Here is an 18830-nt window from a genome sequence, read left to right as displayed (position 1 = left end):
AAATGTTTCCTATAGACGCCACCACACGGGACTTATGGCAGACAGTCCCTAAGGTGGAGGGAGCAGTTTCTACTTTAGCAAAGCGTACTACTATCCCTGTCGAGGACAGTTGTGCTTTTTCAGATCCAATGGATAAAAAATTAGAAAGTTACCTTAAGAAAATATTTTGTCAACAAGGTTTTATCCTACAGTCCCTTGCATGCATTGCCCCTGTCACTGCTGCTGCGGTGTTCTGGTTTGAGTCTGTGGAAGAGGCCTTACAGGTAGCGACTCCATTGGATGACATACTTTAAGCTAGCCAATTCTTTTGTTTCTGATGCCATTGTTCATTTGACTAAACTAACGGCTAAGAATTCTGGTTTTGCTATACAGGCGCGCAGAGCGCTATGGCTTAAATCATGGTCAGCTGACGTGACTTCCAAATCTAAGCTGCTTAACATTCCCTTCAAGGGGCAGACCTTATTCGGGCCTGGTTTGAAGGAGATTATTGCTGATATCACTGGAGGAAAAGGTCATGCCCTTCCTCAGGACAGGTACAAATCAGGGCCAAACAGTCTAATTTTTGTGCCTTTCGAAACTTCAAGGCAAGTGCGGCATCAACCTCCTCTAATGCAAGACAAGAGGGAACTGTTGCTCAATCCAAGGCGGTCTGGAGGTCAAACCAGACCTGGAACAAAGGTAAGCAGGCTAAAAAACCTGCTGCTGCCTCTAAGACAGCATGAAGGAACAGCCCCCTATCCGGTAACGGAGCTAGTGGGGGGCAGACTTCATTTTTCGCCCAGGCGTGGGCAAGAGATGTTCAGGATCCCTGGCCTTTGGAAATTATATCCCAGGGATATCTTCTGGACTTCAAAGCTTCTCCCTCAAAAGGGAGATTTCACCTTTCACAATTATCTGCAAACCAGATAAGGAGAGAGGCATTCTGTGTACACTGTGTACGAGACCTCCTAGTTATGGGAGTGATCCATCCAGTTCCAAAAGAGGAACAAGGACAGGGTTTTTTACTCAAGTCTGTCTGTGGTTCCCAAAAAAGAGGGAACATTCAGACCAATTTTGGATCTAAAGATCTTAAACAAATTCCTCAGGGGTCCATCATTCAAGATGGAAACTATCCGTACCATCCTGCCTATGATCCAGGAGGGTCAATATATGATTACAGTGGATCTAAAGGATGCTTATCTTCACATTCCGATACACAAAGATCATCATCGGTTTCTCAGTTTTGCCTTTCTAGACAGGCATTACCAGTTTGTAGCTCTTCCCTTTGGGTTAGCTACAGCCCCAAGAATCTTCACAAAGGTTCTAGGGTCCCTTCTGGCGGTCCTAAGGCCGCGGGGCATAGCAGTATCCCCTTATTTAGACGACATCCTGATACAGGGGTCAAACTTCCAAATTGCCAAGTCTCATACGGACATAGTGTTGGCATTTCTGAGGTCGCATGGGTGGAAGGTGAACGAGGAAAAGAGTTCTCTATCCCCCCTCACAAGAGTTTCCTTCCTAGGGATAGATTCTGTAGAAATGAAAATTTACCTGACGGAGTCCAGGTTATCAAAGCTTCTAAATTCCTGCCGGGTTCTTCATTCCATTCCGCACCCTTCGTGGCTCAGTGTATGGAAGTAATCGGCTTAATGGTAGCGGCAATGGACAAAGTACCGTTTGCACGCTTACATCTTAGACCGCTGCAACTATGCATGCTCAGTCAGTGGAACGGGGATTACACAGATTTGTCCCCTCAACTGAATCTGAACCAAGAGACCAGGGATTCTCTGCTCTGGTGGCTATCTCGGGTCCATCTGTCCAAAGGTATGACCTTTCGCAGGCCAGATTGGACAATTGTAACAACAGATGCCAGCCTTCTAGGTTGGGGTGCAGTCTGGAACTCCCTGAAGGCTCAGGGATCGTGGACTCGAGGAGTCTCTCCTTCCAATAAATATTCTGGAACTAAGAGCGATATTCAATTCTCTTCAGGCTTGGCCTCAGTTATCAACTCTGAGGTACATCAGATTTCAGTCGGACAACATCACGACTGTGGCTTACATCTACCATCTACCATCTAGGGGGGACAAGAAGTTCCCAAGCGATGTTAGAAGTCTCAAAGATAATTCGCTGGGCGGAGATTCACTCTTGCCACCTATCAGTTATCCATATCCCAGGTGTAGAGAACTGGGAGGCGGATTTTCTAAGTCGACAGACTTTTCATGTGTTTGCACAAGTGATTCATCGCTGGGGCAAACAAGAACTGGATCTCATAGCGTCTCGACAGAACGCCAAGCTTCCTTGTTACGGATCCAGGTTCAGGGACCCCAGGGCGACGCTGATAGATGCTCTGGCAGCGCCCTGGTCTTTCAACCTGGCTTATGTGTTTCCACCGTTTCCTCTGCTCCCTCGACTGATTGCCAAGTTCAAGCAGGAGAGAGCATCAGTGATTTTAATAGCACCTGCGTGGCCATGCAGGACCTGGTATGCAGATCTAGTGGACATGTCATCCTTTCCACCATGGACTCTGCCTCTGAGACAGGACCTTCTACTTCAGTGTCCTTTCCACCATCCAAATCTAATTCTCTGAGACTGACTGCACGGAGATTGAACGCTTGATTTTATCAAAGCGTGGCTTCTCTGAGTCAGTCATTGATACCTTAATACAGGCACGAAAGCCTGTCACCAGGAAAATTTACCATAAAATATGGCGTAAATATCTTTATTGGTGTGAATCCAAGGGTTACTCATGGAGTAAGGTCAGGATTCCTAGGATATTATCTTTTCTCCAAGAAGGCTTGGAAAAAGGTTTGTCAGCTAGTTCCTTAAAGGGACAGATTTCTGCTCTGTCTATTCTTTTACCCAAGCGTCTGGCAGATGTTCCAGACGTTCAGGCATTTTGTCAGGCTTTAGTCAGAATCAAGCCTGTGTTTAAACCTGTTGCTCCACCATGGAGCTTAAAATTGGTTCTTAAGATTCTTCAATGAGTTCCGTTTGAACCTCTTCATTCCATAGATATCAAACTTTTATCTTGGAAAGTCCTTTTTTTTTTTTGGTAGCTATTTCCTCGGCTCTTAGAGTCTCCGAGTTATCTGCCTTACAATGTGATTCTCCTTATCTGATTTTTCATTCTGATAAGGTAGTCCTGCGTACCAAACCTGGGTTTTTACCTAAGGTGGTATCTAACAAGAATATCAATCAAGAGATTGTTGTTCCATCCTTGTGTCCTAATTCTTCTTCGAAGAAGGAACGTCTATTACATAATCTGGACATGTTTCATGCTTTAAAGTTTTACTTACAAGTTACTAAAGATTTTCGTCAAACATCTTCTTTGTTTGTTGTCTACTCTGGACAGAGGAGAGGCCAAAAGGCTTCGGCAACTTCTCTTTCTTTTTGACTAAGGAGTATAATACACTTAGTTTTTGAGACTGCTGGCCAGCAGCCTCCTGAAAGGATTACAGCTCATTCTACTAGAGCTGTGGCTTCCACATGGGCCTTTAAAAATGAGGCTTCTGTTGAACAGATTTGCAAGGCGGCGACTTGGTCTTCTCTTCATACCTTTTCAAAATTCTATAAATTTGATACTTTTGCTTCTTCGGAGGCTATTTTTGGGAGAAACGTTTTACAGGCAGTGGTACTTTCCGTTTAAGTACCTGCCTTGTCCCTCCCTTCATCCGTGTACTTTAGCTTTGGTATTGGTATCCCATAAGTAATGGATGATCCGTGGACTGGATACACCTTACAAGAGAAAACACAATTTATGCTTACCTGATAAATTTATTTCTCTTGTGGTGTATCCAGTCCACGGCCCGCCCTGTCATTTTAAGGCAGGTATTTTTAAATTTAAACTACAGTCACCACTGCACCCTATGGTTTCTCCTTTCTCTGCTTGTTTTCGGTCGAATGACTGGATATGGTAGGAAGGGGAGGAGCTATATAACAGCTTTGCTGTGGGTCCTCTTGCAACTTCCTGTTGGGAATGAGAATATCCCATAAGTAATGGATGATCCGTGGACTGGATACACCACAAGAGAAATAAATTTATCAGGTAAGCATAAATTGTGTTTTTTCTATTCCTTTGGGTATGTATGTGTGTGTGTGTATATATATATATATATATATATATATATACACACAGTATATATGTATATATGTGAGTGTGTGTGTATATATATATATATGTATATATATATGTGTGTGTGTGTATATATATATATATATATATATATATATATATAAATATACATTAGTGAGTCACAATGTCAATAACACATTAATTAACCCTTTAAGGACACAGCTTTCAGTTTGCTCAATTGTTTTATGACGGAAAAATTCCGTCATATGTCCTTAAGAGGTCAATATTGGTTTTAGAGGAAATTGGTTGTGTAATCCAAAATGATTTATTTTGAAGAAAATCTAATTTAAATCTTCACACTGTGGAAATATGGATATTTATACACAAGAGCAACGAAAGTGAGATTTAGTAATGCATGTTTAATTTTCTAGACCAACATTTTCAAGATTCTAACTTACAAAGTTTTTTCTATTTTATTTTAGGTTATGGGTGATAGTTTATTGCTTTCTTCAGTATTCCAGTTTTCTCGGAAGATTAGGCAAGCCATTGATAAAACAGCTAATAAAATAAGGTATGTATTTTATGCATTTTGTTCCACATCTTAATTAAATGATCATTTGACTCCCAATCTTCAGATTCAGTTTTTTTTCTTCTGCCCAGTGAGGCTTGGCTGCATTCTGCAGATATTAGCACCAGAGTCAAATAAATGATACATAATAAATTATTGATCAGTGCAGGAGTTTATATCTGTCTCTAATTGCCCACTGCAAAGTAAATAATAACTGGCTAAAGAGGCTTTTCAAAAGGTATGGAAAATGTAAATGTAAAATAAAAGTTAAATCTTCCACCGAGCTCAATTTCTGTTGGTGTGTGTATTTTTTTTAAGGGACATTATATGTGTATATTTGCTATTGATACCACTAGTAACTAAATAGAAATCTGTGAAGGTTTGTCTTAAAGGGATAGTCTAGTCCAAAATAAAATTTTGTGATTCATGTAGGGCATGTAATTTTAAACAACTTTCCAATTTACTTTTATCACCAATTTTGCTTTGTTCTCTTGGTATTCTTAGTTGAAAGTTAACCTAGGTAGGCTCATATGCTAATTTTTTAAACCTTGAAGGCCGTCTCTTATATAAATGTATTTTGACAGTTTTTCACCACTAGAGGGTGTTAGTTCATGTTTGTCATATAGATAACATTAAGCTCATGCACGTGGAGTTACCTAGGAGTCAGCACTGATTGACTAAAAAGTCTGTCAAAAGAACTGAAATAAGGGGGCAGTTTGCAGAGGCTTAGATGCAAGGTAATCACTGAGGTAAAAAGTGTATTAATATAACTGTGTTGGTTATGCAAACCTAGGAAATGGGTAATAAAGGGATTATCTATCTTTTAAACAATACAAATTCTGCTGTACACTGTCCCTTTAAGCCTGATCTCTTTCTTAGAGACATGTTTGGAGACAATATTTTTCCGCTTTTTTCCCCAGATGTGCCCTAGCTTGTGTATACATTAACTAATTACAGCAGAAAGGGTGGACATATATGTAAAGGCAGGATTTTTTGGGAATGTCTAGCTATTTGAAAGTATATATTGCACTAATACCTGCATATGGCACTAATTTGGGTGTGAAAAATGAATGTATCGGTAAGCTTAAATAGTCTTTTGTGTCAAAAAATGGACATGAAACCAAAAATGTTAATTTCATAATTCAGATAGAACATACAATTTTAAACAACTTTCCAGTTTACTTTTATAATCAAATCTGTTTCTTTCTCATTGTATCCTTTGTTGAAGGAGCATCAATGCACTACTGTGAGCTAGCTGAACACATCAGGTGAAACAATGACAAAAAGCATATATGTGCAGCCACCAATCAACAGCTAGATCCCAGTAGTACATTGCTTCTCCTGAGCCTACTTAGGTATGCTTTTAAACAAAGAATACCAAGCGAACAAAGCAAATCAGGTAATAGACGTACATTGGAAAGTGTTTTAAAATTGCATGCTCTATCTAAATTTTGAAAGTTTAATTCTGACTTAACTGTCCCTTTAAGCTTATTTATTAAATATGTATTCAAATAATCCTGTACTTACTACTATGGGGTAATTAGTTGCGATTACTATAGAATGCAGAAGCTTTGAATTGTTATAATTGAAATATATTTTATATTGTTTCTTCTCTATATTTATTAATTACACAATTTTTATTAACTACACTATTTGTACCTTTTAGGATATTATTTAAAGACAAAGAACGGAACTGGGGAGAGATTGAAAACAAATTACGGGCAGAAAGTGAAATTCCACTTTTAAAAACATCTTGTGTGGTATGGTGGTACATTTTCATATTTCATGTAAATAATATCAATAGAATTGTATTAACAATAGTTCATTTTTTCAAAAGTACTGCAGATTTTAAGTTACCATGTTCCAGTTAATTGACCTCCTTCAAACAGTTGCTGGTTTATTTATATCCTTTGGAGATACCATATCACTTTTTTATATCTGATGTTGATAACTCTTCTTTTTCAACTAAGCATCCTGCCTGGTACTGTACTGCATTGTATAATGCCTGAGTTACAGTTACAATATTCCCAAGTCATCAACATATTTTGCTTACTATTTGGTAAACTCTCAAATGTGTGAGCATTAAGGGTGTTATCACAAAATTCATATTGATCTTCCATTTTTACATCCTTGGCATCCTTGGTAGGCTAAGCGCACTGTATAAACAAAACGTTCTTGAGCACTTCTGAACAGTGGTACCTTCAACCACTGTGGTCACGATGCCGTCAAAATTGAATGTTTACTTTGTATGTGTGTTATAAAATGTTGGGAGACCCAATCTATATGCTTGTTAAAATATCACACGTTAAAAAAAAAAAGTCCTTTAGATCTCGGTATGCACTATATTGCTCAACCATGCTGTTTTTGTGTGCACCCTGTATAAAGCCAAGGTAATGAGATACATTTTAACTGCATAGTTGTAATTGGATAGAAAATGGCATACAGGCTGTTTTGTATTGTGTGTTGTTATTCTTTTACACACTACACATATAAACTTCTTTATTATACTTCTGCTTTAAAATTTGTGTTCATATAGGGTAAAGTGATAGAGAGGGTAATTGAAAGGTCGAGACAGGGGGAATAGCAGAGGGAGAGATGGAAACAAGAAAGCGGGAAGTCACCAAATTATGTTAACAGAAATCTTTTAGCACTTTTAAGACACCAATTTTGCAGCAGGGTAACGTCCGATGCAGAAGACACAATTAGCGATACCCTTAGTACAGTTCCATGGCCTGATACAAAATCAGGATACACATAGCGCACCCTTAACGTTCTTCCTTTTAGCGCAGCTCTGGGCTCCAACTGTGCTCACTGCCCCTCCCCCCTTTTGTGTTACTCTAGACCTTCACCATGCCCTTAATCTTTTGTTTAGCACAGCTGTTACGTTGCACAGGTAAGAGCTGGAAGCCTGACAGTTCCAAACAATGCACAGTAATGTACAATAGCTTTATTCATTACATGATTACATGAGTTGTTATTCTGTAGTTTAAAAGAATAGTCTTGTCAAAATTAAACTTTCATGATTCAGATAGAGAATGCAATTTTAAGCAACTTTCTAATTTACTCCTATTATCAAATTTTCTTCGTTCTCTTGGTATCTATTTGAAAAGCAAGAATGTAAGCATAGGAGCCAGCCCATTTTTGGTTCAGAACCTGGGTAGCACTTTCTGATTGACAGCAAGCGCTACCCAAGTGCTGAACCAAAAATGTCCCAGCTCCTAAAGATAAAGATATCTAAAGATACCAAGAGAATGAAGAAAAATTGATAATAGAAGTAAATTAAAAAGTTGCTTAAAATTGCATGCTCTATCTGAATAAGGAAAGTTTAATTTTGACTAGACTGTCCCTTTAAGTTTATTGTTTAATTCTCTTAAAGTGAATGTAAATTTTCATAAATGAGTGCCCGGTTTTTAAAAATACTTTTAAAAACAGGGGCACTTTCATTCATGAAACTTTACATTGCAGTGTAGTTTTACAAATACCTTTTTAAACAGCAAAGCCGGATCGGCGATCCCGCGCCCGCTTCTCATGCTGTACTTAGCACAGCAATAACAAAACCGGTGACATAGGTACAGAGGAGCTGCGGGCGGGGGATCGCCGATCCGGATTTGCTGAAGAAAAAGGTAAGTATTTTCTAAAATATGATGCCATGTAAAGTTTCATGAATGAAAGTGCCCCTGTTTTTAATAGTATTTTTAAAAACCGGGCACTCATTCATAAAACTTTACATTCACTTTAAGCTATGTGTATGTGATAAATGTAACAAAATATTAAAAAATGCATTCGTTCTGTATATCAAGTTATGGATGACCGCTTTTTACAGATGATTCCTGTGTACTGTAATGACATTTTAAAAATTGGGAATGACTTTTACATGTTTTGTCATAACTTATTTTTCTCCTAATTGTACTTTCTTTCTAATGACACGGGGAGTCCACGGATCATCATCAATTACTGTTGGAAATATCACTCCTGGACAGCAGGAGGAGGCAAAGAGCACCACAACAAAGCTGTTAAATATCACTCCCCTACCCACAATCCCCCAGTTATTCTCTTTGCCTATAGTGCAAAGAGGTGGTGAATTAGGTGTCTGATGAGGTTTTCTTCAATCAAGATTTTTTTTTTTTTAGCAGAGTAAGCTTACTCTGTTCTTTTCTGGGGTCTAGCCTAGTCCACATCAGTCTCTTCAGTAGGGCAGTGGTGGCTTTTGAGCACTTGAGAACTTGTGAGGTACAATCCTCACTGCATTTTCTCAAGAATCTGCTGCCCTAACTAAAAAACCTGAGTAGGTTTACTCAGTTTTTCTCTCTTCACAGGTCCATGTGAGGTGCTGCACGCTCTCAGACCAGGTGAGCTGTCCTGCTGCTGGACAGCACTTTCAGGTAAGTGCCATTTTAATTTTTTTTTTTGCAAGGAGATTGCTGGCACTTGTTACAGCTAAAAACCGTCTTATTTAATATGGGACTTTATTAAACCATCATGTTTGGGGTTTCTTTTAGGCAGTTTGGGCATTGAGACTGTGAGGTGATTTATGGTGGCTCAGTGTGTTATAGTAGTTTTTATACTTTAACTTTTGGTCATGGAGATTACTTTTGTAAGCCGTTTTTTTCCGGCAGTTAGGGCTCTGTAACCGCTCTGTATTTGAAAATGAGCTGCAGGACAGGTAAAGCTACTGAGGTGTATAGGTAGCCTGAGGTCTCTTTGGTTTGTTGCGCTAACACACATTTCTATTTAAAGACACAATACACATTTATTTTTTATTTTCAAATAAAGAATTTTTACACTTTATCCTTATTTATTACATAAGATTAATCAAGAGGCTTTTCAAACCATTATCCCAGGCGAAGTTGCTGCTTGTCAGTTATGTTTTGATGCTCAGGTGGAACCCCCAGTTCCTTTTTGTTCCTCATGCATTTAGAGAAGTTTAAGTTATAGAGATAAAATATTTGACCATGAGCCACCATTATCCCAGGCAAATGCTGTTCAGGTGTCTCCTGTTGCAGATATGCCGCAGCTTTCTCCTCAAGCGTCCCAACTTTTTCAGTCTCCACATACAGTGCCCTGTGTTTCCTCTTGCAATCCTGTAGGATTTTCTCTACAAGACATTGCTTCACAGGTATCCCTTGCGGTATATGAGGCCTTGTCAGCTTTCCCCATGTTGCAGGGAAGGCGTGAAAGGAAATTTAAGGAAACAGTTAGTAAGGTTTCTGATCAAGTTCTGGCTATCCAGAGTGTCCCTTCCCATAAGCCCGAGGAAGAAGACATGTCGGTAGCATCTGAGGGGGAAATCTCAGACTCAGACAGTGTAATTCCTTCTTCTGATGCTGAAGTGGTATCCTTCAGATTTAAGCTAGAACACCTTCGCTTATTACTTAAGGAGGTTTTGGCTACTTTAGACGACTCCAACACAACTATTGTAGTCAATCCTAAAAAGTTTAGTAAATTGAGCAAATACTTTGATGTTCCCTCCGCGGTGGAGGTTTTCCAGTTTCTGACCGTGCTGCGGAGATTATTGCTCGAGAATGGGAAAGACCTGGTATTCCCTTTTCTCCATCTCCTATTTTTAAGAAGATGTTTCCTATAGCAGATTCTATTAAGGAGTCGTGGCAGATGGTTCCTAAGGTAGAAGGAGCGATCTCCACTTTGACCAAGAGGACTACTATTCCCATAGAGGATAGCTGTTCTTTTAAAGATCCAATGGATAAAAAATTGGAGGCTTTACTAAAAAAGATGTATGTCCACCAGGGTCTACAATGGCAACCTGCAGTGTGTATCGCCACTTTTACCAGCGCTGTGGCTTACTGGTTTGATGCTTTGTCTGAATCTCTTCAGACGGATACCCCTCTTGATGAGATCTAGGACAGGATTAAGGCTCTCAAGTTAGCCAATTCCTTCATTACAGGTCTTTCTTTACAGGTTATTAAACTGGGAGCCAAAATGTCTGGTTTTGCTGTCCTAGTCCGCAGGGCCTTGTGGTTGAAGTCCTGGTCTGCGAATGTTTCATCTAAATCTAAGGTCATGGCTATTCCTTACAAGGGTAAGACCTTGTTTGGACCTGGTTTGGCAGAAATTATCTCAGATATTACTGGAGGAAAGGGTTCTTTTCTTCCTCAAGATAAAAAGAATAAGCAGAAGGGACATCAGAGTAATTTTCGTTCCTTTCGTAACTTTAAAGGCAAGTCTTCCTCCCCTTCCTCCAAGCAAGATCAAGCCAAGCCTTCCTGGAAGTCCAACCAGTCCTGTAATAAGGGAAAGCAATCTAAAAAGCCTTCAGCTGATTCCAAGTCAGCATGAAGGGTTGGCACCCGATCCGGGAGCGGATCTTGTAGGGGGCAGACTCTCTCTTTTTTCCCAGGGATACAAAATAGACTTCAAATTTTTTCCTCCCAGAGGCAGGTTTCTCCTCTCCACATTATCTGTAGACCAGATAAAATAAGAGGCGTTCTTACAATTTGTCAAGGACCTTGCTGCCCTGGGGGTAATAGTTCCAGTTCCCTTTCAGGAAAGGGGTCTGGGATTTTACTCATATCTGTTCATAGTTCCTAAAAAGAGGGAACTTTTCAACCAATCCTAGATCTAAAATGTTTAAAAAAGTTTCTCAGAGTGTCATCCTTCAAGATGGAGACTATACGCTCCATTCTTCCCTTGGTAAAAGAGGGTCAGTTCATGACAACCATAGACTTAAAGGATGCATACCTTCATGTTCCCATTCACAGGGACCATCACACGTTTCTGAGATTCGCCTTTTTGGACAATCATTTCCAGTTTGTGGCCCTTCCATTCGGCCTTGCCACAGCTCCCAGAATTTTTTCAAAGGTTCTGGGGGCTCTTTTAGCTGTGCTTCGATCTCTGGGCATTGCAGTGGCACCTTATCTGGACGACATTCTGGTTCAGGCGCCATCTTTTCAACAAGCAGAATCTCATACAAAGATTTTGTTGTCTTTTCTTTGATCCCACGGATGGAAGGTGGATCGGGAAAAAAGTTCTCTGGTTCCAGCTACAAGGGTCGTATTTTTGGGGACCATAATAGACTCCCTGTTAATTAAGATTTTTCTGACGGAGGTCAGAAAAAGAAAGATTTTTGACTCTTGTCTTGCCCTGCCCTTCAGTCCTCTCCACGGCCGTCAGTGGTTCAATGTACATCATTCCATTTGCTCGGTTCCATCTCAGACCTCTGCAGTTATGCATGCTCAGACAATGAACTGAGGACTATACGGACCTGTCTCCGCGTGTAGATCTAGATCAGGCATCAATAGACTCTCTTCTATGGTGGCTTTCTCATTATCATCTCTCCCAGGGTACTTGCTTCCGCAGACCCTCCTGGGTGATTGTGACCATGAATGCCAGCTTTCTAGGTTGGGGAGCAGTATGGGGCTCGTTGAAGGCTCAGGGCTAATGGACCCAGGAGGAGTCAGTCCTGCCAATAAACATCTTGGAGCTGAGAGCAATCTTCAATGCTCTTCTGGCCTGGCCTCAGTTAGCCTTAGCCCGGTTTATCAGATTCCAGTCGGAATCGGTGGCCTACATCAACCACCAGGGTGGAACTCGAAGTTCCTTGGCCATGACAGAGTTGGCCCGAATTATTCAGTGGGCGGAGACCCACAACTGCTGTCTTTCTGCGATCCACATCCCAGGAGTGGACAATTGGGAATCGGATTTTCTGAGCAGACAGACTTTTCATCCCGGGGAGAGGGAACTTCATTCGGATTTGTTTTACAGCTTGACCCTCAAGTGGGAGCAGCCGGAGTTGGATCTCATGGCTTCTCGTCAGAATGCCAAACTTCCGAGATACGGCTCAAGTTCATGAGATCCGCAGGCATTTCTGATCGATGCTCTGGCAGTTCCTTGGAACTTCAGTCTAGCATACCTGTTTCCTCCGTTCACTCTCCTTCCAAGAATTATTGCTCAAATCAAGAAGGAGAGGGCGTTTGTAATTCTCATAACCCCGGCGTGGCCTCGCAGGATTTGATATGCAGACCTAGTGGAAATGTCATCCTTTCCACCTTGGAGACTGCCTCTGAGGAAGGACCTTCTACTTCAGGGTCCCTTCCTTCATCCAAATCTCATTTCTCTGAAGCTGACTGCTTGGAGATTGAATGTTTAGTTTTATTTAAACGTGGATTTTCAGAGTCGGTCATTGAGACTTTGATTCAGGCTCGTAAGCCTGTGACTCGCAGGATTTACCATAAGATCTGGCATAAATACTTGTATTGGTGTGAATCCAAAGGATACTCTTGGAGTAGAGTAAGGATTCCTAGGATTTTGTCCTTTCTCCAGGATGGTCTGGAGAAGCGTTTGTCGGCAAGTACTTTCGGCATTGTCTATTTTGTTACATAAACGCTTGGCGGATGTGCCAGACGTGCAATCGTTTTGTCAGGCCTTGGTTAGAATTCGGCCGTCTTAACCTTGTACTTAAAGTTATACAACAGGCTCTGTTTGAACCTATGCATTCTTTAGATATTAAGATGTTATCTTGGAAAGTTTTGTTTCTTGTTGCTATTTCCTCTGCTCAGGGAGTTTCTGAACTCTCTGCTTTACAGTGTGATTCCCCTTATCTTATATTTCACTCTGATAAGGTGGTTCTGCGTACTAAGTTTTGTTTCCTGCCCAAGGTTGTTTCGGTCAAGAATATTAATCAGGAAATCGTTGTACCTTCTTTGTGTCCTAATCCTTCTGCTCACAAAGAATGCTTGTTGCATAATCTGGATGTTGTGCGAGTGCTAAAATCTTATTTGCAGGCAACTAAGGACTTTCGTCAGTCTTCTGCATTGTTTGTTTGCTTTTCTGGGAAACGCAAGGGTCAGAAAGCTACGGCTACTTAACTTTCCCTTTGTCTGAAGAGCGTTATTCGCTTGGCATATGAGACTGCTGGACAGCAACCTCCTGAGAAAATCACAGCTCATTCCACAAGGGCTGTTTCTTCTTCCTGGGCCTTCAAAAATGAAGCTTCTGTGGAACAGATTTGCAAGGCTGCAACTTGCTCATCTTTGCACACTTTTTCCAAATTCTATAAATTCGATACTTTTGCCTCGGCTGAGGCTTCTTTTGGGAGAAAGGTTCTTCAAGCAGCGGTGCCTTCTGTTTAGGTTCCTGTCTTGTCCCTCCCTTATCATCTGTGTCCTCTGGCTTGGTTCCCAACAATCGATAACTTGAAACAAACAAAAAGTCTTTAGCACCAAAGGTTAACCCAGTATCGTATTACTCAGTTTCATCTGTGATGTCAGATAATCCCATTTATAAAGCACAACTTTTTAATAGACCCAACCTGGTCCTGAATATACATCCGCCTCTCTCAGTAGTACAAGGCTGCAGGCGTTTACAATGCCAGTACAAGCAGTCAATAAAATATGTAATACGAAAGCAGAGTATTGTAACCACAGTCTATGTGTGCACACAGTGTGTGCGTTGAGTGTCTTACCCGCTCTGTGCGGCGTGATTGCTGAAAACTCTGTCCCGTCTGAGTGTCGGTCCACAGGAGCCCCTTGTTTTGCCGGTAGGTGTATTCCTTACTTGTTGTACCTTTTTCGGCTGTGCTCCCTCCTCGATCACTGCAATGACTATTCGGACAGGTAACAGCTCCTCCTCCTTCGCCTTCCGGCTTGTGCTGTTGTGCTCCGGGATGACCCGTCTCCATCCAGGGTCTGATTGAACTCCTATGGCACCTGTGCTCACTCAAACTCCCCAACTTGAATAGTAACATTAAACGATCAATGAGAGGAGCACTTGGTTAATGCCATATATAAAATATAACTTTTATTATGCTTCAGCAGCTTCCATTTAAAACTTAATACATCAACAACATCTAAACAGATAGAACAGCATTCTCTGGCTTACGCGTTTCGGCAATGGCCGTAATCATAGCATGAGAAGGCTTAGTTCATTACACACCTTTAAAAGACCCATTGTAACCTGATAGGTTAATTAAAATAAACTTGCTGACTATCCATTGGATAATGTGCATGAATGAAAGACAAGCCCTTTCTAGTATTACTGAACAGGATGCGGAGTTAACCCTAAGGGTACAGTTTTAAAGTGTAGCGAACTTAGTCTCTGTAATAGTATACATAGTAATTATTACAAAAGATTCTCACTTCCTCATAGTGCAGTTTATACATAGATAATTCCCTCTACAAAAGATTATATTGCTAATAGTGCTGAGTATGACATAGTTAATTCATTTGTTGAAAATTCACTATGAAAAAATGGTGATTTTTAACAAATGAATTAACTATGTCATACTCAGCACTATTAGCAATATAATCTTTTGTATTGTGAGAGGGAATGATCTATGTATAGATAACAATTGTTTCTATTGTAAACTTATTTTAGTTCTTACAATATACTACTGTTTATTGATACAAAGTTTGGTAGGTTTAGCGTAATAGTTATCAAAGTGTAGATGTTATTTATACACTTAGTGCAATTGATTCTCTAATGACATAAGACACAAGTCAAGTAAGTGCAGTGATAGAAAAAAGAAAAAATATTCAACTATATTTTAAAACCCTGAATTTTACTATGTTTCTGCAGGGTTAGTGAAATGCTTTTGTTAGCTGTTTACAAACATTGTTTAAACCTTTTAGTGCAAATAGAAACATAGAATTTGACGGTAGATAAGAACCAAAAAGGCCCATCAAGTCTACCCATATTACATGCTACTTTTTCCTTAGGATAGCCTCATGCATGTCCCAGGCAAATGTGTAATGATCATATAATGAGGTTAGCAATACATTAGATGACGATAAACTGAGAATCTTTTCTAATAATTACTATATATACTATTACAGAGACTAATTTCGCTACACTTTAAAACTGTACCCTTAGGGTTAACTCCGCATCCTGTTCAGTAATACTAGAAAGGGCTTGTCTTTCATTCATGCACATTATCCAATGGATAGCCAGCAAGTTTATTTTAATTAACCTATCAGGTTGCAATGGGTCTTTTAAAGGTGTGTAATGAACTAAGCTTTCTCATGCTTTGATTACGGCCATTGCCGAAACGCGTAAGCTAGAGATTGCTGTTCTATCTGTTTAGATGTTGTTGATGTATTAAGTTTTAAATGGAAGCTGCTGAAGTTATATTTTATATATGGCATTAACCGAGTGCTCCTTTCATTGATCGTTTTGGTTTCCAACAGTAATTGATGATGATCTGTGGACTCACCGTGTCATTAGAAAAAAATAAAATAATTTATGCTTATCTGATAAATTTCTTTCTTTCTTGACACGGTGAGTCCACGGCCCGCCCTGTATTCAGACAGTTTCTTTTTATATAAACCTCAGGCACCTCTGCACTTTGTGTTACTTCCTTTCTCTCCTTTCCCTTTGGTCGAATGACTGGGGGATTGTGGGTAGGGGAGTGATATTTACCAGCTTTGCTGTGGTGCTCTTTGCCTCCTCCTGCTAGCCAGGAGTGATATTCTCAACAGTAATTGATGATGATCCGTGGACTCACCGTGTCAAGAAAGAAAGACATTTATCAGACAAGCATAAATTTAGTTTTTTCCTCTCTACTTCCCCATCCTCCTGCTATTCTTTCTCTTAACTCGCGCTCCTGACATTGACTTCTTTCTCCTCTCACGCTCTACTCCGACTAACCTATCCACCTGTCACCAACCTCTCTGCCTCTCTCAATCTCTGTACTTGCCATTCTCCCTCTTTCTGTCCCTCTTCCCTGTCACCACTAATACCTCTCAATGTGTCTGTATCCATATAATTGTTTTATGTGTATGTGAAAGAAGCGTTATTATTTTTAAAAAAGCTAATTTCTCCAACATAGGTGTGTCCGGTCCACGGCGTCATCCTTACTTGTGGGGGATATTCTCTTCCCCAACAGGAAATGGCAAAGAGCCCAGCAAAGCTGGTCACATGATCCCTCCTAGGCTCCGCCTACCCCAGTCATTCTCTTTGCCGTTGTACAGGCAACATCTCCACGGAGATGGCTTAGAGTTTTTTAGTGTTTAACTGTAGTTTTTATTATTCAATCAAGAGTTTGTTATTTTAAAATAGTGCTGGTATGTACTATTTACTCAGAAACAGAAAAGAGATGAAGATTTCTGTTTGTATGAGGAAAATGATTTTAGCAACCGTCACTAAAATCCATGGCTGTTCCACACAGGACTGTTGAGAGCAATTAACTTCAGTTGGGGGAACAGTGAGCAGTCTCTTGCTGCTTGAGGTATGACACATTCTAACAAGACGATGTAATGCTGGAAGCTGTCATTTTCCCTATGGGATCCGGTAAGCCATGTTTATTACGATCGTAAATAAGGGCTTCAAAAAGGGCTTATTAAGACTGTAGACTTTTTCTGGGCTAAATCGATTCATTATTAACACATATTTAGCCTTGAGGAATCATTTTATCTGGGTATTTTGATTTAATAATATCGGCAGGCACTGTTTTAGACACCTTATTCTTTAGGGGCTTTCCCAAAGCATAGGCAGAGCCTCATTTTCGCGCCGGTGTTGCGCACTTGTTTTTGAGAGGCATGGCATGCAGTCGCATGTGAGAGGAGCTCTGATACTTAGAAAAGACTTTCTGAAGGCGTCATTTGGTATCGTATTCCCCTTGGGGCTTGGTTGGGTCTCAGCAAAGCAGATACCAGGGACTGTAAAGGGGTTAAAGTTCAAAACGGCTCCGGTTCCGTTATTTTAAGGGTTAAAGCTTCCAAATTTGGTGTGCAATACTTTTAAGGCTTTAAGACACTGTGGTGAAAATTTGGTGAATTTTGAACAATTCCTTCATGTTTTTTCGCAATTGCAGTAATAAAGTGTGTTCAGTTTAAAATTTAAAGTGACAGTAACGGTTTTATTTTAAAACGTTTTTTGTACTTTGTTATCAAGTTTATGCCTGTTTAACATGTCTGAACTACCAGATAGACTGTGTTCTGAATGTGGGGAAGCCAGAATTCCTATTCATTTAAATAAATGTGATTTATGTGACAATGACAATGATGCCCAAGATGATTCCTCAAGTGAGGGGAGTAAGCATGGTACTGCATCATTCCCTCCTTCGTCTACACGAGTCTTGCCCACTCAGGAGGCCCCTAGTACATCTAGCGCGCCAATACTCCTTACTATGCAACAATTAACGGCTGTAATGGATAATTCTGTCAAAAACATTTTAGCCAAAATGAACCCTTATCAGCGTAAGCGCGACTGCTCTGTTTTAGATACTGAAGAGCATGACGACGCTGATAATAATATTTCGGAAGGGCCCCTAACCCAGTCTGATGGGGCCAGGGAGGTTTTGTCTGAGGGAGAAATTACTGATTCAGGGAACATTTCTCAACAAGCTGAACCTGATGTGATTGCATTTAAATTTAAGTTGGAACATCTCCGCATTCTGCTTAAGGAGGTATTATCCACTCTGGATGATTGTGACAAGTTGGTCATCCCAGAGAAACTATGTAAAATGGACAAGTTCCTAGAGGTGCCGGGGCTCCCAGAAGCTTTTCCTATACCCAAGCGGGTGGCGGACATTGTTAATAAAGAATGGGAAAGGCCCGGTATTCCTTTCGTCCCTCCCCCCATATTTAAAAAATTGTTTCCTATGGTCGACCCCAGAAAGGACTTATGGCAGACAGTCCCCAAGGTCGAGGGAGCGGTTTCCACTTTAAACAAACGCACCACTATACCCATAGAGGATAGTTGTGCTTTCAAAGATCCTATGGATAAAAAATTAGAAGGTTTGTTTAAAAAGATGTTTGTTCAGCAGGGTTACCTTCTACAACCAATTTCATGCATTGTCCCTGTCGCTACAGCCGCATGTTTCTGGTTCGATGAGCTGATAAAGGCGGTCGATAGTGATTCTCCTCCTTATGAGGAGATTATGGACAGAATCAATGCTCTCAAATTGGCTAATTCTTTCACCCTAGACGCCACTTTGCAATTGGCTAGGTTAGCGGCTAAGAATTCTGGGTTTGCTATTGTGGCGCGCAGAGCGCTTTGGTTGAAATCTTGGTCGGCTGATGCGTCTTCCAAGAACAAGCTACTTAACATTCCTTTCAAGGGGAAAACGCTGTTTGGCCCTGACTTGAAAGAGATTATCTCTGATATCACTGGGGGTAAGGGCCACGCCCTTCCTCAGGATCGGCCTTTCAAGGCAAAAAATAAACCTAATTTTCGTCCCTTTCGTAGAAACGGACCAGCCCAAAGTGCTACGTCCTCTAAGCAAGAGGGTAATACTTCTCAAGCCAAGCCAGCTTGGAG

The 18830-nt window shown here is 40.5% G+C and overlaps 1 protein-coding gene across 6 annotated transcripts in view; it reads left to right on the top strand.

Annotated features, from left to right (window-relative positions):
• The window catches only part of CEP170 (centrosomal protein 170), a 433169-nt gene that overhangs the window by 382801 nt on the left and 31538 nt on the right, over positions 1-18830 (top strand). For all 6 annotated transcript variants that reach the window (XM_053711144.1, XM_053711143.1, XM_053711145.1 and 3 more), the window contains 2 exons: positions 4534-4622; positions 6286-6379. In XM_053711144.1, coding sequence (XP_053567119.1) covers positions 4534-4622; positions 6286-6379 — 183 coding nt within the window. The remainder of the gene's footprint in view (positions 1-4533; positions 4623-6285; positions 6380-18830) is intronic.

The sequence above is a fragment of the Bombina bombina genome, chromosome 4 (assembly GCF_027579735.1).
Source record: "Bombina bombina isolate aBomBom1 chromosome 4, aBomBom1.pri, whole genome shotgun sequence".
Taxonomy (NCBI): domain Eukaryota; kingdom Metazoa; phylum Chordata; class Amphibia; order Anura; family Bombinatoridae; genus Bombina; species Bombina bombina.
The sequence above is the reverse complement of the archived record's forward strand: the minus strand, read 5'-3'. Positions and strand labels throughout refer to the sequence as shown.